The sequence below is a fragment of the Taurulus bubalis genome (genome assembly GCF_910589615.1).
Source record: "Taurulus bubalis genome assembly, chromosome: 7".
Lineage (NCBI taxonomy): Eukaryota > Metazoa > Chordata > Actinopteri > Perciformes > Cottidae > Taurulus > Taurulus bubalis.
In genome coordinates, this window is record NC_136595.1 from 1,321,106 (window position 1) to 1,348,523 (window position 27,418).

At 41.3% G+C, this 27,418-nt stretch overlaps 1 protein-coding gene across 1 annotated transcript; it reads left to right on the forward strand.

Moving 5' to 3' along the window:
• Positions 1-293: 293 nt before the first annotated feature.
• Positions 294-24,705, forward strand: kdm4aa (lysine (K)-specific demethylase 4A-a; the record flags this gene model as incomplete). Its single annotated transcript, XM_079221048.1, has 21 exons — positions 294-431; positions 1,940-2,115; positions 2,215-2,329; positions 2,410-2,603; positions 3,526-3,575; positions 4,327-4,430; positions 4,545-4,682; positions 6,018-6,238; positions 11,046-11,200; positions 12,546-12,898; positions 14,126-14,222; positions 14,854-15,038; positions 17,358-17,559; positions 17,676-17,752; positions 18,856-18,911; positions 19,189-19,297; positions 19,413-19,601; positions 20,424-20,594; positions 21,704-21,823; positions 23,901-23,993; positions 24,074-24,705. The coding sequence occupies 21 exons, from the start codon at positions 294-296 to the stop codon at positions 24,212-24,214; spliced, it is 3,084 nt and encodes a 1,027-aa protein (XP_079077174.1). The 3' UTR covers positions 24,215-24,705.
• Positions 24,706-27,418: the final 2,713 nt, after the last annotated feature.

Consider the following 27,418-nt stretch of genomic DNA (forward strand, 5'->3'; position numbering starts at 1 on the left):
AAAGTTGACTATCGTCCATATTATTTCCGAGATAAAGTCCCATGGCGGACGGCTTAAAGTGGTATAACAAAGGAGAAATGTCAGAGTAAAGTCCGTTGGCTTTCCCTGAGAGCAGCTTCAGCACTGCTTGTTGAGACGCCGTTACGGGCCAGGGTGACGGCACAGATGCAGATCGGGTCTCCGGCTGAAAAGACTGCGTTAACGTAAACCGTGGAGCTCGTTACCGGGTTGTGTTCGTGACCGTGTCCGTGTTTTCCAGCCATCAGAGTTGAAGTGAAGGAAAGAAACCCAAGATGACGACGGACACGCCGGCCCAGAGCGCGGCCTCCAGGATCATGACCTTCACGCCGTCCAGAGAGGAGTTCAAGGACTTCAGCCGGTACATCGCCTACATGGAGTCTCAGGGCGCACACAGAGCGGGAATGGCTAAAGTATGGAGTGGTTATTGTATTTTGTCAGGTTATCATGGTACAATGGTTTGACTTATTATTTCTCCTGAAACAAACTATGTGTGTAAAAACTTGTACTGTTTGTCATTGTGATAATCTACTTTTTATAATGAATTAAGACCTCATTATTCATCACATTGTTCAGCTCAATAGTTAACAATTAACCTCAAACATGTCAAACTGTACATGAGGCAGGTAATCTGGCATTTTCAAGATTCATCCGCACCTCAAGAAAAGCAACCAATCAGAACCGAGGAGCTCGAAAGAGCTCTGGTCAAACCGTGAAACCAGGCAGCGCTCATCTTGAGAACCAAGAATCTGTTCCTCTGCTCAAATGTGTTTTATTAAAGTTACCAACTGTTGCTTTAAAGTATCTTTAAATATTGATCAGTTACTTTTGTAAAAACAACACATGAATCTCTCCACACATAATTATCCAGCGCACTCTTCATTCTTTTTATTTAAAAAGGAAACGTGTCGCGTTCAAAGCTGGTTCCCCTGTAGCTCCCGTTATTGGCTTCTTCCAAACCCGCGGTGGAGAACACCAGCAGCGAAGGCCATAGTTGAGTTTTTATTGATTCACAAACTGTCTGCTAAGTAACCAAATGACCGTTTGTGTGTTTTATTCAGTCAATCATTACAACAAGTAAAGCCACAATGTAACACACAAAACAGAAAGACTGAAAATGTAAAGGTAGAAGCATAATCAGAATGATTATAATTAGAAGCATAATTATTTTTAGATATATAAAATACATATTTATACTATTATTATATTATTATTTATATTATTATTTATATTTTTTGTGCAATAGTATCTTTTATATTTTGTGCCTTATTTTTATTTATTTTTTACCTTAAATTTATTCTAATTCTGTGTGTTAGGAGGATCCAGCAAAATAAGCTTTTCATTGTATAGAATAACTATGTTATCTGTGCATATGACAGTAAAAACATCTTGACTGTTGAATCTCTAATACTTATATATATTCCTATCCTAAATTATTATCAATTAAATCAGACAATTAATTCAATATAAAGATAAAATAAAATATACATACAGTTCATTCACACTTGTAACCCTTAAAATATTGTTTTATACACAATCCTTTTGAGAACCATAAATGAGTTCTTACATTCATGTTAGCGTTGCTCCATAATGTAACTCCTACAATAGAAATACATCTTCTTTTAATCCATTTTTTTAAAGCTTTTTGTACAGTAAACTGACAAACATCTCTCAAATCATATGTACACTCATGTATCGAAAACAAGCAATGCAGCGTCGAGAAGGCTTTCTCAATGAGACAGTCTTTGCCATGTAACTCATTATTTAGGTAAATCCAAACGCACATTTGCCATGTTTTCAATCGCATACCCTTCTATGTGAAACCGGACAATGCACCTTTCAAACCCCGAGACCCATCGCTCTGAGTTGCTCTTCTCTGAAATGCAGCCGGCTGTCATTCTGCCTCCGCGCTCTCTTGCAGGTCATTCCACCCAAAGGCTGGAAACCCAGACGGACGTACGACGACATCGATGACCTGGTGATCCCCGCTCCCATCCAGCAGGTGGTGACCGGCCAGTCGGGCCTGTTCACCCAGTACAACATCCAGAAGAAGCCGATGACCGTCCACGAGTTCCGCAAGACCTCCAACATGGACAAGTCAGTTTGCGCGGTCGAGTCGTGAGCGCGGTGGATCGGTACCCGCTTGTCACGCAGTGCCGTGTTTAACGAGCTCTCTCCTCGGCCGTGTCATCCTAGGTTCCGGAATCCCAGATATGTGGATTTTGACGAGCTGGAAAGGAAGTTTTGGAAGAACCTGACCTTCAACCCACCTCTCTACGGGGCCGACGTCAGCGGGACTCTGTATGATCCAGTGAGTGCTGCTGGAGCCACCGGATCTACTGTTGTTTCCATCTCGTGCTCACTGACTGACTGACGGCCTCCTTTTTACAGGATGTGACGGAGTGGAACATCGGCCGCCTCAACACCATTCTGGACACCGTGGAGAACGAGAGCGGCATCAAGATCAAAGGAGTCAACACGCCGTACCTGTATTTCGGGATGTGGAAGAGTGCCTTCGCGTGGCACACAGAGGACATGGATCTGTACAGCATCAACTACCTCCACTTTGGAGAGCCCAAGTCCTGGTACAGTAGTCTGTTCTTAACGGCCCACATGTCCAAAGACAATCACCTGTCAACAGATTTACCACTGCAGATGCAACAATGTGAACATCTCACATATCACGAATGATAGATACTAAATCCTGCTGTTCCCTGTTATTACATCACACTTCGTTTAGCTGACGCTTTTGTCCAAAGAGACTTACAATAAGTGATTCAACCATGAGTACAAACTCACAACAAGAATTAAGAAAGTACAATTTCTTCAGTAAAGTTAAACCACAAAGTGCTATCAGTAAGAGACATTTAAGTGCTACTACGGCGCTACCTTCTGTATTCAAGGTATAGTCTGAAGAGATGTGTAGAGACTTCCTGATGTCAATGGGGAGCTCATTGCACCATTGAGGAGCCAGGACACAAACACTCAACAAGTGACTTTGTTGAGTGTTTAGCTTGCAGTGATGGAGCTACAAGCCGATTGGTTCTGGAAAGCTCTCCAGGTCATTTAATACAAGCCCTGGAAAGTGATTAGCTGTGATGGAAACGACACACAAACAGAAATCCTACATATGCTTTATTACTGGGACAATGGGACCAATCAACAACTCAGTACATCTATGAAGAATTAATAAGTTGGAGAAATAACACATTATAATAATAATAACTAACATATTTACATGTCAGTATTTTAAACCACATTTAATAATAACGTGTCTGGTTTCAGTTCAGTAACTTAGTTTACTGGTATATTGCTTTGTGTTATTGATAATTGTTGATGAAAGTATTGGGGGTCCCAGTCTCTAAGTACTGCACTAACCCTGCTATGATCGAATCCATCGTTGAGGAGTTCTTCTTCTGTGGTTATCACTTCCAGTCTTCATCCTTTAAAACCCTTGTCCACCACGAACAAGCAGATATCTTAACTGTGTTTTTTTTTGCTCTTCAGGTACGTGGTCCCACCAGAGCATGGGAAACGACTGGAACGACTTGCCAAAGGTACGTGACGTGTCCTGCAGAACTCCTCAGATTGATTTGTATGTGTTTGATGACAAGGCTCTCATCACATTTGTCTTCAGTCATTTACACTTTTACTCTAGTTTGAACCGCTGGGTGCCACAAGTCACTCCAGCTGCTTGTGCCCCGTGCTTTAAAAGAGGAGTCAGAACTGCTTCAGTGACGCTTCCCGGGGGTTAAGAGGCCGTGTCGATTCTAAGACGTGTAATGCTGCATTCACGCGAGTAGATTACATCAATGCACTGCTGCTGCTGCTCCTGAAGTAGCGCTGGTTGCGGCTTCATTCAGACGCTGTTGTGGGACTACGGATAATATTATGAACCCAGACACCATGGAGTTTGATGTTCACGTATGTGGAGTTTACACAACGAGTATAAAGCAGAACTAGAGGTTATTTCCATGGTGGATGAAGGAAACGGTATCTGTTTTACGGAGATAAGCCACGCCCCCTTTCAGGCGTGAAAAGGCGCAAATTTACCACATAAAGTCGAGTGACTAAACTCAGGCGAAAAAGATGTGAACGCAGCATAAGGCAACTTTAAAAAAAGAAAATATATATATTTGTTTTCTAAATGATAGAAAAGGAGAGAGACAATGTTGGAAACCGTCCTGTTTGGAAAGTATCTTGGACACCAGAAGTATTGTGTTCACATATCCTATTAAAGCGTGGAACTAAAAGTACGTGAACATGAGAGGGTCGTCTGATACTCTGGATGTCCTCCTGTGTTTCCAGGTTTCTTTCCGGGGAACGTTCAGGGCTGTGAAGCCTTCCTGCGCCACAAGATGACTTTAATTTCACCCTCAATCCTGAAGAAATATGGCATACCTTTTGAGAAGGTGACCTTTCATTTCCTTTGTGTTGATTCATGACATCATTGTCTTACGTTTAACAATGTATATGGTAAAAAAAACAGGAACGTTTATTGTAATTATGTGTGTTTTTACATTCAGGTCACTCAAGAAGCCGAGCAGTTCGTCGTGACGTTCCCTTTTGCTTACCATGCTGGTTTCAACCACGGATACAACTGTGCCGAGTCCACCAACTTTGCCACCAAGCGATGGATTGATTACGGCAAACAGGCGACTCTGGTAAACAAAAAACATCAAACAGCTGTTCTAGTCTTCCCACCACGCAAAGCTCTTTAACACTACATGACATCATTCACCCATCCATACACTGATGGAGGAGCTACCATGAAGGTACCACCTGTCCATCAGGACTAACTAACATTCACACTGATGGGAGGAGCTACCATGAAGGTACCACCTGTCCATCAGGACTAACTAACATTCACACTGATGGGAGGAGCTACCATGAAGGAACCACCTGTCCATCAGGACTAACTAACATTCATGTTCTGCTCCAGTCAAGCACACAAGAGGGGTTGTGGTTCATGGTGTCACATTGTTCTGGTGACGATCACCAAAACAAGACTACTGCTACTTTCATCAAGTTGAAATAATCCTGTTTATTCACATCCACTTGATTTAGTTCCGTTCTTTTGAAAGCAGCAGAGAACTGATTTTATTTTGCGTCCCGTTGGATGTGGCGTCGTACTGTAGCAGTCTGTTTCACAGCTAGCCGTCTGAGTCATGATCCAGCTAACTGTCAATAAACTGCAATCTTGGAGATTGGGGCTAAAGGTTTTGTTGCCCTGGCAAAGCTTCCAGATTAACTTTAAAACAAGCTTTGAAGACCCATAAAACCCAACGAGACCTTCCGGTTGTTTGGCGTCTACCAGACTTTGATTGACAGCTTTCACACCAACCTAAATGAACGAATCAAGCTTTAGTTTGAATTCGAACCAAACCAAAGAGCCGGTTGTTGGGTGGGACATAGCAAAGTCTTGTTCTGGTCTTAAAGCCTTACCAGTCGTCACCATTATTGGACCTCATGCAAGAACTTCTCCGTGTTCTTATCTGAACTTTCTCTTACTTACATACTTACGTATTTTCTACGGTACAAGTGTGCCACATCAGATTCAGCAAACTCTTCTAATGTCAGATAACCGGGTGTGAACATGATGGATGCCCCTGTGCATTAATGAGCATAATTATCTTCCTAATAGTACTATGCCCCATGTGTCCATAGTGAAGTCAATACCTTTTAGAGAAAATAAGAAAGACAAGAAAGTGCAAGTTTGCCTAAAGTTCTCTCTTGAGTTCTTCTCAGGTAGAGCAATCATCAGATCTTAACATTGCACATGGACATGTTGACCGGATTGTTGCAAAAGGAAAAGTCGGGGACTTGTAACACTCTTGGTCATCCTCCTGGAACCAAACATGTTGAAATACAAAGTGTTTGAATTACCTTATCATCCCCAACAGTGAACACAACTCTTCTCAAAGCCCTGCTTCGTACTGCTCCGCCTACCAGGGTTCAAACCTAGACTAAAGTGTTGGATCTGTTCACTTCCCCCCCAGTGTTCCTGCCGTCAGGACTCGGTGAAGATCTCCATGGACGTGTTTGTGCGCAAATTTCAGCCCGACCGCTACAAGCTGTGGAAGGCCGGGAAGGACAACGCTCCCATCGACCACTCCAAACCCAGCGAGTTTCTGGAAGAACACGAGACCGAGCCTCCAAAAGAGACGCCCAGTGACGCTGGAGCCGAGGAGCCCACTGCTCCCGTCCCGGAGGACCAAAGGTTTGGATTTACACTCGCTACTAACGCGCCTCTTACCACAGTTATCTTTGAAAATCACTCAATGAGAAAAAAAAGTGACATTCAGTTTAAAGAGCTATTGTCACTTTTTTTTCTAGCTAAGTGATCACATCCCCGTTCAAATGCAAGTTCATCATTAAGTCTGCCGTTCGTACTGATTCAGTCTTCAGTTAGATTTGGCCTATTAACAAGCTTTTATTGAGTAACGTACATGGAAGTACAATTATTAGTGTTACAAATTGTTTGTGTCACAAACTGTTGTGCCGTGATGTTTTACCTGTTAAAGAGCGTTAGTTGTGGGTTATTAACTGTTGTTAGAAAGTTCTAACCATGACTAAAGTTATAACATGACTAAAGTAACAACATGACTAAAGTTACAACATGACTGATGTAACAACATGACTAAAGTAACAACATGACTAAAGTAACAACATGACTAAAGTTACAACATGACTAAAGTAACAACATGACTAAAGTAACAACATGACTAAAGTAACAACATGACTAAAGTTACAACATGACTAAAGTAACAACATGACTAAAGTTACAACATGACTAAAGTAACAACATGACTAAAGTTACAACATGACTAAAGTAACAACATGACTAAAGTAACAACATGACTAAAGTAACAACATGACTAAAGGTACAACATGACTAAAGTTACAACCATGACTAAAGTTACAACCATGACTAAAGTAACAACATGACTAAAGTAACAACATGACTAAAGTAACAACATGACTAAAGTTACAACATGACTAAAGTAACAACATGACTAAAGTAACAACATGACTAAAGTTACAACATGACTAAAGTTACAACATGACTAAAGTAACAACATGACTAAAGTTACAACCATGACTAAAGTTACAACCATGACTAAAGTTATAACATGACTAAAGTTACAACATGACTAAAGTTACAACATGACTAAAGTAATAACATGACTAAAGTAACAACATGACTAAAGTAACAACATGACTAAAGTAACAACATGACTAAAGTTACAACATGACTAAAGTAACAACATGACTAAAGTAACAACATGACTAAAGGTACAACATGACTAAAGGTACAACATGACTAAAGGTACAACATGACTAAAGTAACAACATGACTAAAGTAACAACATGACTAAAGTAACAACATGACTAAAGTAACAACATGACTAAAGTTACAACATGACTAAAGTTACAACATGACTAAAGGTACAACATGACTAAAGTTACAACCATGACTAAAGTTACAACCATGACTAAAGTTACAACATGACTAAAGTTACAACATGACTAAAGTAACAACATGACTAAAGTAACAACATGACTAAAGTAATAACATGACTAAAGTTATAACATGACTAAAGTTATAACATGACTAAAGTAATAACATGACTAAAGTAATAACATGACTAAAGTTATAACCATGACTAAAGTAATAACATGACTAAAGTTATAACCATGACTAAAGTAATAACATGACTAAAGTAATAACATGACTAAAGTTATAACCATGACTAAAGTATTAACATGACTAAAGTAATAACATGACTAAAGTTATAACCATGACTAAAGTAATAACATGACTAAAGTAACAACATGACTAAAGTAACAACATGACTAAAGTAATAACATGACTAAAGTTATAACCATGACTAAAGTAACAACATGACTAAAGTTATAACCATGACTAAAGTAATAACATGACTAAAGTTATAACCATGACTAAAGTAATAACATGACTAAAGTTATAACCATGACTAAAGTAATAACATGACTAAAGTTATAACATGACTAAAGTTACAACATGACTAAAGTAATAACATGACTAAAGTAACAACATGACTAAAGTAATAACATGACTAAAGTAACAACATGACTAAAGTAACAACATGACTAAAGTAATAACATGACTAAAGTTATAACCATGACTAAAGTAATAACATGACTAAAGTAACAACATGACTAAAGTAACAACATGACTAAAGTAATAACATGACTAAAGTTATAACCATGACTAAAGTAACAACATGACTAAAGTAACAACATGACTAAAGTAACAACATGACTAAAGTAATAACATGACTAAAGTTATAACCATGACTAAAGTAACAACATGACTAAAGTAACAACCATGACTAAAGTAACAACCATGACTAAAGTAACAACATGACTAAAGTAACAACATGACTAAAGTAATAACATGACTAAAGTTATAACCATGACTAAAGTAACAACATGACTAAAGTAACAACATGACTAAAGTAACAACATGACTAAAGTAACAACATGACTAAAGTAACAACCATGACTAAAGTTATAACCATGACTAAAGTTATAACCATGACTAAAGTTACAACATGACTAAAGTTACAACATGACTAAAGTTACAACCATGACTAAAGTTACAACCATGACTAAAGTTATAACCATGACTAAAGTTACAACATGACTAAAGTTATAACCATGACTAAAGTTATAACCATGACTAAAGTTATAACCATGACTAAAGTTACAACATGACTAAAGTAACAACCATGACTAAAGTAACAACCATGACTAAAGTAACAACATGACTAAAGTAACAACATGACTAAAGTAACAACATGACTAAAGTAACAACCATGACTAAAGTTATAACCATGACTAAAGTTATAACCATGACTAAAGTTATAACCATGACTAAAGTTGTAACCATGACTAAAGTTACAACATGACTAAAGTTACAACATGACTAAAGTTACAACCATGACTAAAGTTACAACCATGACTAAAGTTATAACCATGACTAAAGTTACAACATGACTAAAGTTATAACCATGACTAAAGTTATAACCATGACTAAAGTTATAACCATGACTAAAGTTACAACATGACTAAAGTTACAACCATGACTAAAGTTACAACCATGACTAAAGTTACAACATGACTAAAGTTACAACATGACTAAAGTTACAACCATGACTAAAGTTACAACATGACTAAAGTTACAACATGACTAAAGTTACAACCATGACTAAAGTTACAACCATGACTAAAGTTACAACATGACTAAAGTTACAACCCAGACTAAAGTTACAACATGACTAAAGTTACAACATGACTAAAGTTACAACATGACTAAAGTTACAACCATGACTAAAGTTACAACATGACTAAAGTTACAACCATGACTAAAGTTACAACCATGACTAAAGTTACAACATGACTAAAGTTACAACATGACTAAAGTTACAACATGACTAAAGTTACAACCATGACTAAAGTTACAACCATGACTAAAGTTACAACATGACTAAAGTAATAACATGACTAAAGTAACGACATGACTAAAGTAACGACATGACTAAAGTTACAACATGACTAAAGTTACAACATGACTAAAGTTACAACATGACTAAAGTTACAACATGACTAAAGTAACAACATGACTAAAGTAACAACCATGACTAAAGTAACAACATGACTAAAGTAACAACATGACTAAAGTTACAACCATGACTAAAGTTACAACATGACTAAAGTTACAACATGACTAAAGTTACAACATGACTAAAGTTACAACATGACTAAAGTTACAACATGACTAAAGTTACAACATGACTAAAGTAACAACATGACTAAAGTAACAACATGACTAAAGTAACAACCATGACTAAAGTAACAACATGACTAAAGTAACACCATGACTAAAGTTACAACCATGACTAAAGTTACAACATGACTAAAGTTACAACATGACTAAAGTTACAACATGACTAAAGTTACAACCATGACTAAAGTTACAACCATGACTAAAGTTACAACATGACTAAAGTAATAACATGACTAAAGTAACGACATGACTAAAGTTACAACATGACTAAAGTTACAACATGACTAAAGTTACAACATGACTAAAGTTACAACATGACTAAAGTAACAACATGACTAAAGTAACAACCATGACTAAAGTAACAACATGACTAAAGTAATAACATGACTAAAGTAACGACATGACTAAAGTTACAACATGACTAAAGTTACAACATGACTAAAGTTACAACATGACTAAAGTTACAACATGACTAAAGTAACAACATGACTAAAGTAACAACCATGACTAAAGTAACAACCATGACTAAAGTAACAACATGACTAAAGTAACGACATGACTAAAGTTACAACATGACTAAAGTTACAACATGACTAAAGTAACAACATGACTAAAGTTACAACATGACTAAAGTTACAACATGACTAAAGTTACAACATGACTAAAGTTACAACATGACTAAAGTTACAACATGACTAAAGTTACAACATGACTAAAGTAACAACATGACTAAAGTAACAACCATGACTAAAGTTACAACATGACTAAAGTTACAACATGACTAAAGTTACAACATGACTAAAGTTACAACATGACTAAAGTAACAACATGACTAAAGTAACAACATGACTAAAGTTACAACATGACTAAAGTTACAACCATGACTAAAGTAACAACATGACTAAAGTTACAACATGACTAAAGTTACAACATGACTAAAGTTACAACATGACTAAAGTTACAACATGACAGTAAGTAGCTCAGTCCGCTGCGCCCTCAGCGGTGAACAATACATTTGTCTTCCTGCTGAAGACAACAAAGACAACAGTCGTTACGGCTGGGCACCACCGGTTATGAAAAGTTCATGCCGTATGTAAATTTGAAACCGGTACACTGCCCAGCCCTATGTACATGTACTTCACTCAGCTTGGCTGCCTAGGGAAACATGACTTCACTCATGTCTCCCATGCATCAGTCCAAAGCCTCCCACTGGGACCAAGCGTCCGCTGGAAGCTGTTGAAGCCGAAGACCTCCAACCTGAGCTGACGGGGAAGGAGTCGGAGGAGTTGCAGCCCAAGAAGCCCAAGCTGTCACGCAAGGAGTCTCTGACTAAAGCCAAGCCAGGCAAAGGTACAGTAGAGCTCTCATTTCAGCTTTGGGCTTCGTGTTAGAGGGATATGTTTTCGAAGTGGTTGTATTGGGTACTTCTCCATAACCAGTGTGTTACCTAACGGCACGAGAGCAAAATAACGTACAATGTGGACACAACTTAGACACAGGGTAAAATACAGCAGCCCTTTAAATGTTCTCTATACAGGGTTCTTACAGTCATTGAAAACCTGGACAAGTCCTTGAGTTTTAAAATGGTTATTTCCAGGCCTGGAAAAGTCCTCAAAATAAATAAAATCCCCAAAGTTTAGTAAAAGTCATGTAAATGTGTTATATTCATGTGTTCATGACGTTCATTTACGCTGAGTTTGAAATAATGAATCTGCTTTTAAAAGAAATACGCTCAGAATATAAGCAGGCATACCCGTTTTCCGGGTAAAATAATCCCTCTCTGGCAGAAAGCCCTGAAGGGAAACGTCTCCTGTGTGCGTGGCTTTGAAGAGGCCATCGGGAAGTTTCCCTTTCAGTTCAGTTCCCCGTCAGAAAGCTCAGTCTGACAGCGAGATAAAGCACTCAACATATTCTAAATATAGCTTCATTAAACTCGATCATTTTTGTGTCTAAAATACATCCACGGCAGAACATAGTGGGTCTACTGTAGGTAATACACTGACGATGAGGAGTACCTCATGCAAGCCCACTTCTAAACACCTGGACTGGACTAAATCCATCTATCTTAAAACCCAAAGAAAAGTATTTTTAACAGGAGAGCATTTTCGCTCCCGTCTCTTTTGACCGTATTCCCAGGTTTCCCCATCACAGGTTGTTGTGGCATCCATTAGAGTTACACTTCTCCCTCCACCTGTACCTCAGGCTGTGCATGTAGTCGAACACGAGTCACTTTAGGTGCCTTCTATTTAGCGTTATTAATTATTGTTGGTGGTTTTGTTGGTTCCTAAATAAAGGCGTAGCTCATTCGTCCCTCACACAGTGATTGGATTAAAGCCTTTATTCACTGTGTGAACTTTCAGATAAAGTCTGCCTTTAATTAGCATTCTGTGTGAAAGTATTCTTGACAAAAACAGTTGGTAAAAATATAATAACATGCAAATGAATCTCACTAAAGTCAGTTATCAGTTTTTAAAAACGAGCCTTGAGCAGCGAGCACAGTACACTGTGATGAGGACAGAGCGCGTTACTTAGCGTATATTTAATAATATTTAGTGTTGTTTAGCGTGGAACTCTCCAGAATGAACCAACACGTCGACCTTATCACTCATAACTGTATTAGTTTCCTGGGCTAACGAGCCAACGGCAGTCTGCTGGCATCAGCCGTTGTTCATCATTCCTGAATGAATTCTTTCAGATGCGGTAAAAGTGAAGGCGGAGCCTAAGAAGGACAAAGACATCAAGCCTCAGACTAAATCTCAGTCCAAAGGCAGCGCTAAGAAAGGTTCGACCCGACAGGGCGCGTCCAAGAGGGAGAAGAACGGCGTGCCGGCTGCAGACCCGTGTCCTCCGGAGCCGGCGGAGGAGGAGGCGCCTCAGCGCGGCGGCAGTCCGGCTCACAAGCTGTTCCAGAGGACGCTGAGCCCGGCCGACGTCCTGCACGTCCACAGCTACGCCAAAGGAGACTACGGGGACGGAGAAGCCCCGCCCAGGAAGAGCGAGGACAGCGAGGACGAGGCGGAGAGAGACGACCGGCGTGTGAGCCGAGCCGTGAGTGACACTGCTGCGCTTGTTTTATTCAGTCATTACAACACAAGGAAAGCCACGATGTCATACATAAAGCAGAAAGATGCACTATGCTTATATATTCCTATCCTAAATCATTATCAATTATAATATGTGTGTATATATATATATATATATATATATATATATATATATATATATATATATATATATATATATATATATATATATATATATATAAATATATAATAGATAATTCATTTGAAATAAAGAAGAAATAAATATATGTAATTTATTTTATTTCGAATGAATTATCTTTTGTGTGTATATATATGAATATATATATATATATATATATATATGAATATATATATATATATATATATATGAATATATATATATATATATATATATATATATATATATATATATATATTTCGAAGAAATGAAATAAATAAGTATATATATATTTTTTTCCCGAATTATCTATTATATATAAATAAATTATATTATTTATTTTGAAGAAATGAAATAAATAAGTATATATATATATATATATATATTTTTTTTAATGAATTATCTATTATATGTATATATACATACATATGTTTTATAATTGATAATAATTTAGGATGGGAATATATATATATAAGCATTATGCTTCTACCTAAACTATTTTTGAGGTGAAATGTCTGTATGTATGTATATACATATACATTTCATTCACACTTGTAACCCTCAAAAATAGTTTTATAAACAACCCTTTTGAAAACCATCAATGAGTTGACCATTCTTACATTCATTCATGTTAGCGTTGCTCCTACAATAGAAATACATCTTCTTTCAATCCTTCTTTAGCTTTTTGTACAGTAAACTTACAAACATCTTCACGTGTTAAGGGACCAGCACCATTGATTCAGTGCATTTCATATTCATAAGGCTGTAATTGTACAACTTGAATCCATGCAGTGATCAACTCCCTGCCTTCATGTTTCTTCTGGCTTGGCTCAGACGCCCGTAAGAAGCGTTTCACTGATCCCAAAAGGCAACGGTTATGCTGTTTGTTGCGTTTAAAAGAAGACTCTCATCAGCCAAGCCTGAGCGCAAATGAGGGCACAGCCTTGAGCACAACAACAAGCGGCATCGAAGCACTGCAGACACCAGACAAAATGAATGTCTGCATGTTGTGATGAAGGGATTCTCCTGTTGAGGTCGCCCTGGACCTCAGAAACAGCAGCGTGTCTCCAGCAGGTAGCAGAGGAGGAGGCAGCCGATGGAGAGCCAGACAGCGATCTGGGACAGCTGCCGGGCCACCACCCGCTCATCAAGGACGGCATGAGTGATGAAGGTCTGTCGCAGCAACACAGCAGCTTCTTATTGGATGAATGAGAACGGTTGTGACTCGATCTGAATCGTGTGGTCAGTCCTGCTGTCCGACGGTGTCGTAAAGAAACGCCATTATAATCCATTATTACCTGTCGTTTTCCATTTCTGATGGTAGTAATTAGTCCGGTGATTCTATTGCGATGCACTCGTTTCAGTGAGAATATCTCCTCAGTCCGTTTGGAGACCAGCCCGTGGTCATGTGACCTGGACCTCCATCTGCTGTTGACCCGGATGTTTTAAACCTGAAGCTTCACATGTCTGTTAATACGCTCCGTTTAGTTTTTATCACAGCCAAAGTGTTGTGGATTGAAGCAGAACATTAAGTTACATAAAAACACTTTAGCCATTATTTTATTTTATAAAGTACATTTTGACTTTTGAACTGAGAACAGAGTTGATTAGAGACAAGGACATGGTGGAGGGATCGCTCTGTGCTTTATGAATAGTTAATCCACAGAGCAAGTGTACAGATTATGTATCTATAAGGGCATAGCCCGGCCTTTAGATGTTCCTTCATTAAAGAAACGTGTGAATAACAGAAGACCTCGAGTCCAGGAGCCCTGTGATCTGACCTTCCTGCTGGTTTCCCTCAGAGGCCCTGGAGGAGGCGCCCCCGGTGGAGGAGGGCGGTCTGGAGGGGGAGAGCTGGGCCACACCTCTGGCTCACCTGTGGCAGAGCAGACCTCCCAACCTGAAGAAGGAGAGGCTGTACAACCAGCGCATGGGCTCCAAGGCTCCGTACTGCTCCATCTGCTCGCTGTTCCACACGTACCAGCAGGTACTTAATGATGTACTACACGTACCAGCAGGTACTTAATGATGTACTACACGTACCAGCAGGTACTTAATGATGTACTACACGTACCAGCAGGTACTTAATGATGTACTACACGTACCAGCAGGTAACCTGTAGCAGAGCACACCAACATATAGACAGAAGAGTAGTTAAAGTGCACATAAACTACACTGAACACATCGTTTGTGAGGGAAACTACACATTTTTAAGTCTTTTAAGACATTTAAAACATTTAAGAGTCCATATTCAGTATTAAAAATGATCCAGTGCGCATTGTTGTGAGCTCCGTGAGTCTCATACTGTTTGTGTTTCACACTATGTGTCTCATGTGTGTTTCAGACTGAACACTATGTGTCTCATGTGTGTTTCACACTGAACACTGTGTCTCACGTGTGTCTCAGACTGAACACTATGTGTCTCATGTGTGTTTCAGACTGAACACTATGTGTCTCACGTGTGTCTCAGACTGAACACTATGTGTCTCACGTGTGTCTCAGACTGAACACTATGTGTCTCATGTGTGTTTCAGACTGAACACTATGTGTCTCATGTGTGTCTCATGTGTGTCTCAGACTGAACACTATGTGTCTCATGTGTGTCTCAGACTGAACACTATGTGTCTCATGTGTGTCTCATGTGTGTCTCAGACTGAACACTATGTGTCTCATGTGTGTCTCAGACTGAACACTGTGTCTCATGTGTGTTTCAGACTGAACACTGTGTCTCATGTGTGTTTCAGACTGAACACTGTGTCTCATGTGTGTCTCAGACTGAACACTGTGTGTCTCATGTGTGTTTCAGACTGAACACTGTGTGTCTCATGTGTGTCTCAGACTGAACACTGTGTGTCTCACGTGTGTTTCAGACTGAACACTGTGTGTCTCATGTGTGTCTCAGACTGAACACTGTGTGTCTCATGTGTGTTTCAGACTGAACACTATGTGTCTCATGTGTGTTTCAGACTGAACACTATGTGTCTCATGTGTGTCTCAGACTGAACACTATGTGTCTCATGTGTGTCTCAGACTGAACACTATGTGTCTCATGTGTGTTTCAGACTGAACACTATGTGTCTCATGTGTGTCTCAGACTGAACACTATGTGTCTCATGTGTGTCTCAGACTGAACACTATGTGTCTCATGTGTGTCTCAGACTGAACACTATGTGTCTCATGTGTGTCTCAGACTGAACACTATGTGTCTCATGTGTGTCTCAGACTGAACACTGTGTGTCTCATGTGTGTTTCAGACTGAACACTATGTGTCTCATGTGTGTCTCAGACTGAACACTGTGTGTCTCATGTGTGTCTCAGACTGAACACTGTGTGTCTCATGTGTGTTTCAGACTGAACACTATGTGTCTCATGTGTGTCTCAGACTGAACATTATGTGTCTCATGTGTGTCTCAGACTGAACATTATGTGTCTCATGTGTGTCTCAGACTGAACACTATGTGTCTCGTGTGTGTTTCAGACTGAACACTATGTGTCTCATGTGTGTTTTAGACTGAACACTGTGTGTCTCATGTGTGTTTCAGACTGAACACTGTGTGTCTCATGTGTGTTTCAGACTGAACACTGTGTGTCTCATGTGTGTTTCAGACTGAACACTGTGTGTCTCATGTGTGTTTCAGACTGAACACTATGTGTCTCATGTGTGTTTTAGACTGAACACTGTGTGTCTCATGTGTGTTTCAGACTGAACACTGTGTGTCTCATGTGTGTTTCAGACTGAACACTGTGTGTCTCATGTGTGTTTCAGACTGAACACTGTGTGTCTCATGTGTGTTTCAGACTGAACACTGTGTCTCATGTGTGTCTCAGACTGAACACTGTGTGTCTCACGTGTGTTTCAGACTGAACACTGTGTGTCTCATGTGTGTTTTAGACTGAACACTGTGTGTCTCATGTGTGTTTCAGACTGAACACTGTGTGTCTCATGTGTGTTTTAGACTGAACACTGTGTGTCTCATGTGTGTCTCAGACTGAACACTATGTGTCTCATGTGTGTCTCAGACTGAACACTATGTGTCTCATGTGTGTTTCAGACTGAACACTATGTGTCTCATGTGTGTTTTAGACTGAACACTGTGTGTCTCATGTGTGTTTCAGACTGAACACTGTGTGTCTCATGTGTGTTTCAGACTGAACACTGTGTGTCTCATGTGTGTTTCAGACTGAACACTGTGTGTCTCATGTGTGTCTCAGACTGAACACTGTGTGTCTCACGTGTGTTTCAGACTGAACACTGTGTGTCTCATGTGTGTCTCAGACTGAACACTGTGTGTCTCGTGTGTTTCAGACTGAACGTGCGGGCGCTGGAGACCCCGTCATGGTGGCCGGTGGGCGGATGCGGACCAAGCCTCTGATCCCAGAGATGTGCTTCACCACCACCACAGAGGAAGACTCTGAGTGTGAGGAGCAGCCAGCCACCCCGAACCTAGAGGAGGACGGGACCAGCCTCCTCATCAGCTGCTGCCGGTGCAGCATCCGGGTCCACACCAGTCAGTACACACACACACACACACACATACACACACACACACACACACACACTGCAAGTCACACTGTGTGTGTGTGTGTGTGTCCTGCAGTCACACTGTGTGTTTGTGTCCTGCAGGCTGCTACGGGGTGGATCCTGCCGGCGTGAGCAAGGAGTGGAAGTGTGCTCGCTGCAGGGCCAACGCCATGACTGAGGTCAGGGGTCAACATCAATGTTCTTTTAATTTTGTATTTGCTCAGTCAGAAATCGACTTAACCAAAGACACATTTTGACGCTGGAGAGCGTACACGTGACGCTGCAGAGCGTACACGTGGCGCTGGAGAGCGTACACGTGACGCTGGAGAGCGTACACGTGACGCTGGAGAGCGTACACGTGGCGCTGGAGAGCGTACACGTGACGCTGCAGAGCGTACACGTGACGCTGCAGAGCGTACACGTGACGCTGGAGAGCGTACACGTGACGCTGGAGAGCGTACACGTGGCGCTGGAGAGCGTACACGTGGCGTACAGCGTGTCACTGGACAGGTGATTGATGACTAGGGTTGGGTACCAACACGTCCGGTACCTACCGGACCGAAAAGCAAGGCATATTTCGGTGCTTGCTTCCAGTGCCTGAGCCGATTTAAATACTTTTTTTTTTTTACACTACTCTGTAAAGTTGCACGGTATATAGATACTAAAAAGGTAGCGCGGTGCCCGCACGCTAAAAACGATTATTAAAATAGCGCGGATCAGAGCACACTGCTGCTCTGCTCTCTGTCTGCCTGCATGCAGAGCGGGGCTCGAGGGGGCGGGGCTCGAGGGGGCGGGGCTCGAGGGGGCGGGGCTCGAGGGGGCGGGGCTCCCAGCGCTCACACACACACAGTGCGCGCACACAGAGATCGCTGCAGACACGAGCACGAGCTTTTGAACGTCCGTGCTCGGCTTGATGGAACAAATCTCTCCAGTTGATATTAATGGTGACGTGTAGTCCAGTAAAGCAGCAGTTTTAGGATCCAACAGAGTCTGAGTTCTGTTGCACACGGTCCCATCAGAACACCTGATGCTTGTGTCTGTTCTTTTTTTAAATATATATTTTTATAGTTTGAAGTTAAAAAGTTTGAAGCTGTAGTTTGAAGTCAAGTGTTTTGTTTGTACTTATTTATTTATATCTATAGTATACTTTAAACAGTTAATAATATTGTTCAATTTGAAGAAAAAAAATTGCCTTGGCAATAAAAAAGTATCATTTCAGGCACCGGTATTGGAAAAAACCCAAACAATACCCATCCCTATTGATGACACGTTCTATTTTCAGAATTGCTGTTTGTGTTCGCTGAGAGGTGGAGCCTTGCAGAAAGCCAACAACAACAAGTAAGTTGTCCCAGAGTCCTCGGGTACATCGGATTTGGCGTAAACATCCAAATAACCACTCTGTGACTACAGCAAATATGAGTAATCTTACTGGGAGACAAACCTTACACTCTGATTACCACGCGGTTAAATGTCAAGTCCATGATTATAGGAGATGTGTGCTTTAGGAAATGGACCAAATCGTGTGTGTGTGTGTGTGTGTGTGTGTGTGTGTGTGTGTGTGTGTGTGTGTGTGTGTGTGTGTGTGTGTGTGTGTGTGTGTGTGTGTGCGTTGCAGGTGGGTACATGTGCTGTGTGCAGTGGCTGTATTGGAGGCCCGCTTTGTCAACACCACTGAAAGAAGTCCTGTGGATTTAAGTGGAATCCCTTTGCAGAGATTTAAACTGGTGAGTCACACTTTACTGGATCAGCTATGGGCACATTCTCCATCAAGCTGTTTTTAAAATGTGTGTGCGCTCCACCTTGCCTCTGAGCATCGTCTCCTGTGCTTCCTCCTGACAGAAGTGTTACTACTGTAAGAAGCGCATGAAGAAGGCGGCGGGCTGCTGCGTGCAGTGCTCCCACGGCCGCTGTCCCACCGCCTACCACCCCACCTGCGCCCAGGCGGCCGGGGTCCTCATGCAGCCCGAGGAGTGGCCCTTTGTGGTGCACGTCACCTGCTGTCGGCACAAAGGGCCCACTCAGATAGAGGTGAGGAGCTCCTGCTGCTCTTTTCTCCACTGCGAAGTAGGGCTGGGCGGTCTGGCCAAAAATTCATATCACGGTATTTTGTAAGATTCTGGCGGTTTCACGGTATATCACAGTATTTTCTTCTGAGTAAACACATTCACGCCGAAAAGGACCGCCGGCCAACTGAACAACTGTTCGAGTGGTGAGCAGCTGTTTGTACGTTGGTACATAGAGGGTCTTAGGAAGCTACACATGGAGGGACTTAGGACCCAGGGGAATGTGACGGAGTTTCTTCTTGTTGTGATAGTGGGCGAGCTTTACCCAGCATGCAGTTCAGCAGTGTAATTTTATAAATGTACAATTATTAGTGTTACAAATTGTTTATGTGTCACAAATGGTTGTGTTGTGGTGTTTTACCTGTTAAAGAGCATTTGTTGTGGATTATTAATTGTTGTCCTAAAGTTATAACCATGACTAAAGTTATAACCATAACTAATGTTCTAACATGACTAAAGTTACAACCATGACTAAAGTTATAACCATGACTAAAGTTATCACATGACTAAAGTTATCGTTATAATAACCATGACGTGTATGCAACATTCATGCGTGTTGAAACAGCCCTCCATCCGAGCTGCGGCCCCTTCTGATCCCCTGCAGCGGCCCCTTCTGATCCCCTGCAGCGGTCCCTTCTGATCCCCTGCAGCGGTCCCTTCTGATCCCCTGCAGCGGTCCCTTCTGATCCCCTGCAGCGGTCCCTTCTGATCCCCTGCAGTGCTCCTGTGTGAGGGACTGCTGCAGCGGGTCGTCTTGAACATGTGTTTCCTGACTCTCCTCTCACAGCGCAATAAGGCAGCCATGCACGAGCTGACCGTGGGACAGAAGGTGATCTGCAAGCACAAGAACGGCCGCTACTACCAGTGCGACGTGGTGCAGCTGTCCAAGGAGACGTTCTACGAGGTCAACTTTGACGACGGTTCCTTCAGCGACAATCTCTTCCCCGAAGACATCGTGGTAGGCCTCGCTGCCTTGTCTCTATCTTGTCATTTCAACCAGAACTCAAACACATGTAAAATGTGTGCTTTTCCTTTTAAAGTTCATTAAACCTCCTATTGTGTCGTTTGGTACATGTGGAACTACTTTAGCCGTGTTTCACGTATTTCTACGTACATTTTGAAGTATCGCATTAGAAGCTCCAATTCAATAAACTTCCTCAGTTAAGCAAGTTTCTTTTCAGCCTGACCCATGGTTTTTTATACTGAACCATCTCAGGTCTGAGTCTTAAAAATCAGTTCGAAAAGGGCAGACACTTTCCAAAGAATAATATTTGATGAACCATCTGTCAAAGTCCTGTTGTAGGCAGTCAGGAGAAAAGCGGAACCCTCTTTTCCAGAGGAAACCCTTTAGTGTCGCTCTGTGTTCCATTTCAGTGGACAACTCCTCTCCAGCGCTGAAGGAACGTCTACAGCAACCTCTAGAGGAGGCGGTGTCGTTTTGATGCTCTCTGTGTCGTCACACACACTTAAGCCCCGCCCATAGCTGCCCGTAGCCCCTCCTTCTCAAACTCGCCCATTTTAGACTCATTCCTGAAGAGCTCTCCGTTTCTCTCCTGGAGACGGTTTGTTTTGTTTCTAGTCCCCAACTCGGACTCGGTTGCTGTTCACAGGTGGACTCGTCAACTTGCTAAACTATTTCCTTTTTAATGTCAAAAGTAAAATTGAACAATTGAATGCAAACGTATATATATTCATATTTAATGCAGCTAGATATTAAACTATTAATCTAGATTGTCTATGTTGTGTAAGTCAGGGACATTAGTTGTTGAAACAGTTTCATAACAACACTTGTGTAATATGGTATTGATGATATCAAAAGCCAGCAGTAAGGAACCAGGCCTTTGTTTACAGGCTTCTTTCTCATTTCCCATGATCCCCCGTCAAACTCTCGGCTTATACTGAGTTCTGTCTCGTGTCCATTTCCACGCCTCTAACTCAGAGCTCCTCCTGCTACATGAACGAAAGTCAACACATGACATGTCTTGTTCCTCAGACTTTGTTGATGGTTGACTGTAGATTCCTACGGATCGGCAGGACGTGACCTGTAGATGTCGTTCTGTCTTTCAGAACCGAGACTGCGCTCAGCTCGGCCCGCCCGCCCAGGGAGACGTGGTCCAGGTGCGCTGGACGGACGGCCTGGTGTACGGGGCCAAGTTTGTGGCGCCGCATGCCATCCACATGTACCTGGTAAGATGAACGCTATAGTGTTTATGTTGTGTCCCTCCAGGTCAACGTTCACGGGGGAGACCTCAAGGGGGGGACCTGCATATGCTGGTTTAATGGAAAAGTCCTAGATGAAGATATTGTTATTGTGGCACATGAGTAAACATGGAATAGATACTGAGAGCTGGCTTCAGGATTCAATGAAGAGGTGTACTCCCTGAAATGTGGAACATGTGTCATGGTTAGCTTTGGGTTCTGGGGATGAAGGCTCAGACGCCAGATGTAATATATATATGTATTCCTTTTAATCCTAATGAATTCTGTTCCTCATCAAGCCATTTATTTTATTTGTGACATTCAAACCATTTAGTGATAGTCAGCGACAGCAGAGGCTAGATGTAAGCAGGTCTGTGATTGGTCAGTGAGCTCCTGTGTGCTCCCTGACTGATCCAGAGGTAGAGGCCCTTGTTCTGCTTCTTCTTGTTCTTCTCTTCTTGTTCTTCTGCTTCTCTTCTTGTTCTTCTCTTCTTCTTCTCTTCTTCTTCTTGTTCTTCTGCTTCTTCTTCTCTTCTTCTTCTTGTTCTTCTCTTCTTCTTGTTCTTCTCTTCTTGTTCTTGTTCTTCTCTTCTTGTTCTTCTTCTTCTCTTCTTCTTGTTCTTCTGCTTCTTGTTCTTCTCTTCTTCTTGTTCTTCTGCTTCTTGTTCTTCTGCTTCTTCTTCTTGTTGTTCTTCTCTTCTTGTTCTTGTTCTTCTCTTCTTGTTCTTCTGCTTCTTCTTCTCTTCTTCTTGTTCTTCTGCTTCTTGTTCTTCTCTTCTTCTTGTTCTTCTGCTTCTTGTTCTTCTGCTTCTTCTTCTTGTTCTTCTCTTCTTGTTCTTGTTCCTTCTCTTCTTGTTCTTCTGCTTGTTCTTCTCTTCTTCTTGTTCTTCTGCTTCTTGTTCTTCTCTTCTTGTTCTTGTTCTTCTCTTCTTGTTCTTCTGCTTCTTCTTCTCTTCTTCTTGTTCTTCTCTGCTTCTTGTTGTTCTTGTTCTTCTCTTCTTGTTCTTCTTCTTGTTCTTCTCTTCTTCTCTTCTTGTTCTTGTTCTTCTCTTCTTGTTCTTCTTCTTCTCTTCTTGTTCTTCTGCTTCTTGTTCTTCTCTTCTTCTTCTTGTTCTTCTGCTTCTTGTTCTTCTGCTTCTTCTTCTTGTTCTTCTCTTCTTCTTCTTGTTCTTCTCTTCTTGTTCTTCTGCTTCTTCTTCTCTTCTTCTTGTTCTTCTGCTTCTTGTTCTTCTCTTCTTGTTCTTGTTCTTCTCTTCTTGTTCTTCTGCTTCTTCTTCTCTTCTTCTTGTTCTTCTGCTTCTTGTTCTTCTCTTCTTCTTCTTGTTCTGCTCTTCTTCTTCTTGTTCTTCTCTTCTTGTTCTTCTGCTTGTTCTTCTCTTCTTCTTGTTCTTGTTCTTCTTGTTCTTCTGCTTCTTCTTCTTGTTCTTCTTCTTGTTCTTCTCTTCTTGTTCTTCTGCTTGTTCTTCTCTTCTTCTTGTTCTCTTCTTCTTCTTGTTCTTCTGCTTCTTCTTCTTCTTCTTCTTGTTCTTCTTCTTGTTCTTCTCTTCTTGTTCTTCTGCTTCTTTTTCTCTTCTTGTTCTTCTGCTTCTTCTTCTTGTTCTTCTCTTCTTGTTCTTGTTCTTCTCTTCTTGTTCTTCTTGTTCTTCTTCTGATTCTTCTTTTCTTTTGCTTCTTCTTCTCTTCTTCTTTTCTTCTTCTTCTTCTTGTTTTTGTTCTTCTTCTGCTTCTTCTTCTCTTCTTGTTCTTGTTCTGATTCTTCTTTTCTTTTGCTTCTTGTTCTCTTGTTCTTCTTCTCTTCTTCTTCTTGTTTTTGTTCTTCTTCTTCTTCTGCTTCTTCTTCTCTTCTTGTTCTCTTCTCTTCTTCTTCTTCTTCTTCTTCTTGTGGCCTTCAGCATCCATGCTGAATCCGTGCTGCATGGCTCATCTGATAGCTAGACTTTCCCTTGCCACCATCTCTTCCAGCATTACCACGGCATGTGTTCTTGCGTCGCTAGATTTCCCCAGTAAATGAATTTCAGGGAGTGTGTTTGAAATAATCCTGACATCATATTTTGCGGCGTTTCAGGTGGAATTCGAGGACGGCTCGCAGCTAACGGCCAAGAGAGACGACGTCTACGCTCTGGACGAGGAACTGCCCAAGAGGGTCAAATCCAGGCTGGTAGGTGCAACCCAAACCCCTCACACGGACTCCCTACTCTACTCGCATGGTCTTTGATCGCCTTGTGCTTGTCTCCACAGTCTAAAGCGTCGGACATGAGGTTTGACGGCATCTTTGAAGAGAAGGAGATCATCAAGCAGTCCAAGAGGCAGAGAGTGATCAACTCACGTTACAGGGGGGATTACATAGAGCCTGTGATTTACAGGGCCATCATGGAGTAGCAACACACACACACACACACACACACACACACACACACACACCACCAGCACTGACAGACTGAACTGTGCTCACTGTAACCTTAACTTAGCAGCTAGCCACTGAGAGTGTAGCTCCAGATGACGTTGGACTGTTCTTCGTTTTTATTTTTATTTTGTTACCACCTTTGTTCACTCAAACAAGAATTTAGTTTGCTTTGTTTGACTGCGATCAAAGAAACAGCAGTTATGTCAGTTACATAGGACACAGTGCATAAAAGTAGGAAGCAATAAGAAAATTGGTTCAAGAAAGTAGCATTTTGATTTTAATGTTAAATGAATTGCTCTGAATTAAACAATTGAATTACCTCTGCCACATACGTGTTTAAGTTTAGAGATAATATATCCCTTGTTTTATTTATTTCCTGCTGCCATTAGAGGCTATGACACGGAGCCCGACAGGTATCAACGTGTTTTTAAGTTGTGCCTTAACATGGCTGAATAAATGCTTTCAAACGAACATCCTTATTGCAATTATTCCTTTTGACTAATTGATTAATTTACTCACCATTCAGCTCTAAAGACGTTTCCCTGATACCTGCCAGGCTCTAGTTCTGCCCCTCTCCAAGACAGGGCCACCATATTACAGACCCTAGATGTGTAGTAGTCTTCTTCTTTTCACTGAAGTACTCTAGTGGTGCATTACTGTTAGCTCGCTAGGATAAATTAGCTATACCCAGTTCTTTTTGTTCTGTCTCCTCCATTAACATAGAATAGGAGCAGAACGGACATTCCCATACAACCGTCTTTATCTGTGGCGTCGCCATTGTAAGCATTGTAGCCGGCTAACTACGTTTAAACTAAACCCACTTATTGCAAATGGACTCGCTGAGGTGAGGTTTTGCAGTGAGGACTAAAACGAGAAGTGGAGTAACGTTACGAAGCGTGGAGAGTTTAAGTCAAGTTTAACAACTTGAGTATAGGAAAACACAATGCTATCAACAGATAAATGTAGCATCAAAGCAAGGTGGGATTAGCAAGCTAGCTAACTAGCGGACAGCTGTCGAGTTAGCTTGTTTGGTGGTTCCACCATCATTCAATGCTACAGTGGTTCCAGAACAAGAGCAGAGCAGCGGGTGGCAGCGGCAGCTCTGGGTCTTAACGGTCCTCTGCTAGCTAGCCATGTCTCTATCTCAACAATGTCCGTTTTATTCCCATCTTATTTGTATGGTCTGCTCCCATTGAATATTATTAACTTGATAATACATTCATGGACGTAGATACATGTCTTTACATACATACAAGCTAACCAACCGGAGCCCTATCTCAACACAACTGGAAGAAGCGCCCTGTAAAGGTACCGACTGTGTTGAGTAGCAGAGCTCCACGCTAACGCTAGGCTCCATGCTAACGCTCGTCAATGAGCTCAACTGCCATCTTGCTGATAATCATATTGGCGTTACGACCTTCAAGTTTAATAACATCTTTGAACATGAGTTGGTATAGCCACAGTCAGTCTTTACAGGAGTATATCAGAAAGCGACATTGCGCTAGTATTAGCCACCCAAGCGTTAGAATCCGTTAGCTACTCGCCGCGGGTGGCCTGGAATGGTCACAGAAAGTTTGTACCTGTAATCCTAAATGGTGCCCGCCATTTCTGAAACAATGAAGATTATTTTTAACAGCAAACAAACACACACCTACATAAAAGTACTGAAAGTAATCGTTTTTCTACACTACTGTAGGTACAGTACCCTTCTGTACCGATACCAAATCAGTTCTTGTTTTGATACCTTTGGGAAAATTGTAGATATTTTTAAATTAGGAAGATTTTTACGGATTTGTGGATCGGAAAAAGGGAAGCAAAAGCTTTTTAATGTTGTTAAACGCAAACACAAGAACATTGAAAAGGTTAAAATGTAAACTGAGTAAAGTAGACATGATTACTAATCTGACCAGATACTCGCCGACGGCCTTTTCTGCTCGGTGCTACGGGGCACTTTTTGGTGTGTACCCTTTTTAAAGTGGACATCAATATTTAAGAGTTTACAAAAGAGAACCAGATGATTGAAACACACATTTGGTTCAGGATTGGTTGAGCGTGGCATTATCTCCGTAACCGTAGTGACAGAATAATCCTGTCTTACTCGCTTTTCTCTGGGCTCTCAACTGCAATTTGAAGCTCTAAAAAAGCTAGCAAGTGACCTTTGAGTTGAGATTATTCTGTTAATCATGTGACCAAGATATGTATTGGGCTGTGAAAATAACTAGAGTTTGATAGTTCTGGACAGACTGAGCTCCCGATGGAAGCTGCAGAACGTTTTTTACTGAATAGTTTTGTTGTTTGAAAGAATCCCCCGACAACTTCACACATTCTGGACGACATGATTGTGAAAATATATCAATAATATATGGATGGAATATTTCTTTAAGTAGGAGCAATGCCATGTAATCCCCCGATGCCTCCTCTCTAACATTGAACAGCATTCCTTTACCTTTTGATTTAGGAGAAATAAGTTCAGCTGGTTTTTATTAAGTCAAATTACAGTAACACTGCGAAGGTGGAGGCTGATGATGTATGTTCTATTTTTTCTACGGTGTATATAGACACATTTTAAAAAGCCCAGTCAGATTTTTAATGCGCTTTGTCTACCCAACGTTCCCTCACTCTTCCACTGAAAGTTGTGCATCGCACTTTTATTTAAGTCCAGTTTGCTAGGACGCTTTAAGAATAATATGTTTTTGCTGCCATTGCCTATTTGTAAAAGGAAAACAAAGGTGTTAGAATGTTAATTGTGCGTTTTATAAAATGTCTTACGGATTGAGCTCCTCAAGCTCATCGGTCACATTGCACTAGTTACGGGACGCGGTGGCCTTGGGGTGTCACCTGTGAGCTCGTTAGTTACCTTGGGGTGTCACCTGTGAGCTCGTTAGTTACCTTCGGGTGTCACCTGTGAGCTCGTTAGTTACCTTCGGGTGTCACCTGTGAGCTCGTTAGTTACCTTCGGGTGTCACCTGTGGGCTCGTTAGTTACCTTGGGGTGTCACCTGTGAGCTCGTTAGTTACCTTCGGGTGTCACCTGTGAGCTCGTTAGTTACCTTCGGGTGTCACCTGTGAGCTCGTTAGTTACCTTCGGGTGTCACCTGTGGGCTCGTTAGTTACCTTCGGGTGTCACCTGTGAGCTCGTTAGTTACCTTCGGGTGTCACCTGTGGGCTCATAAGTTACCT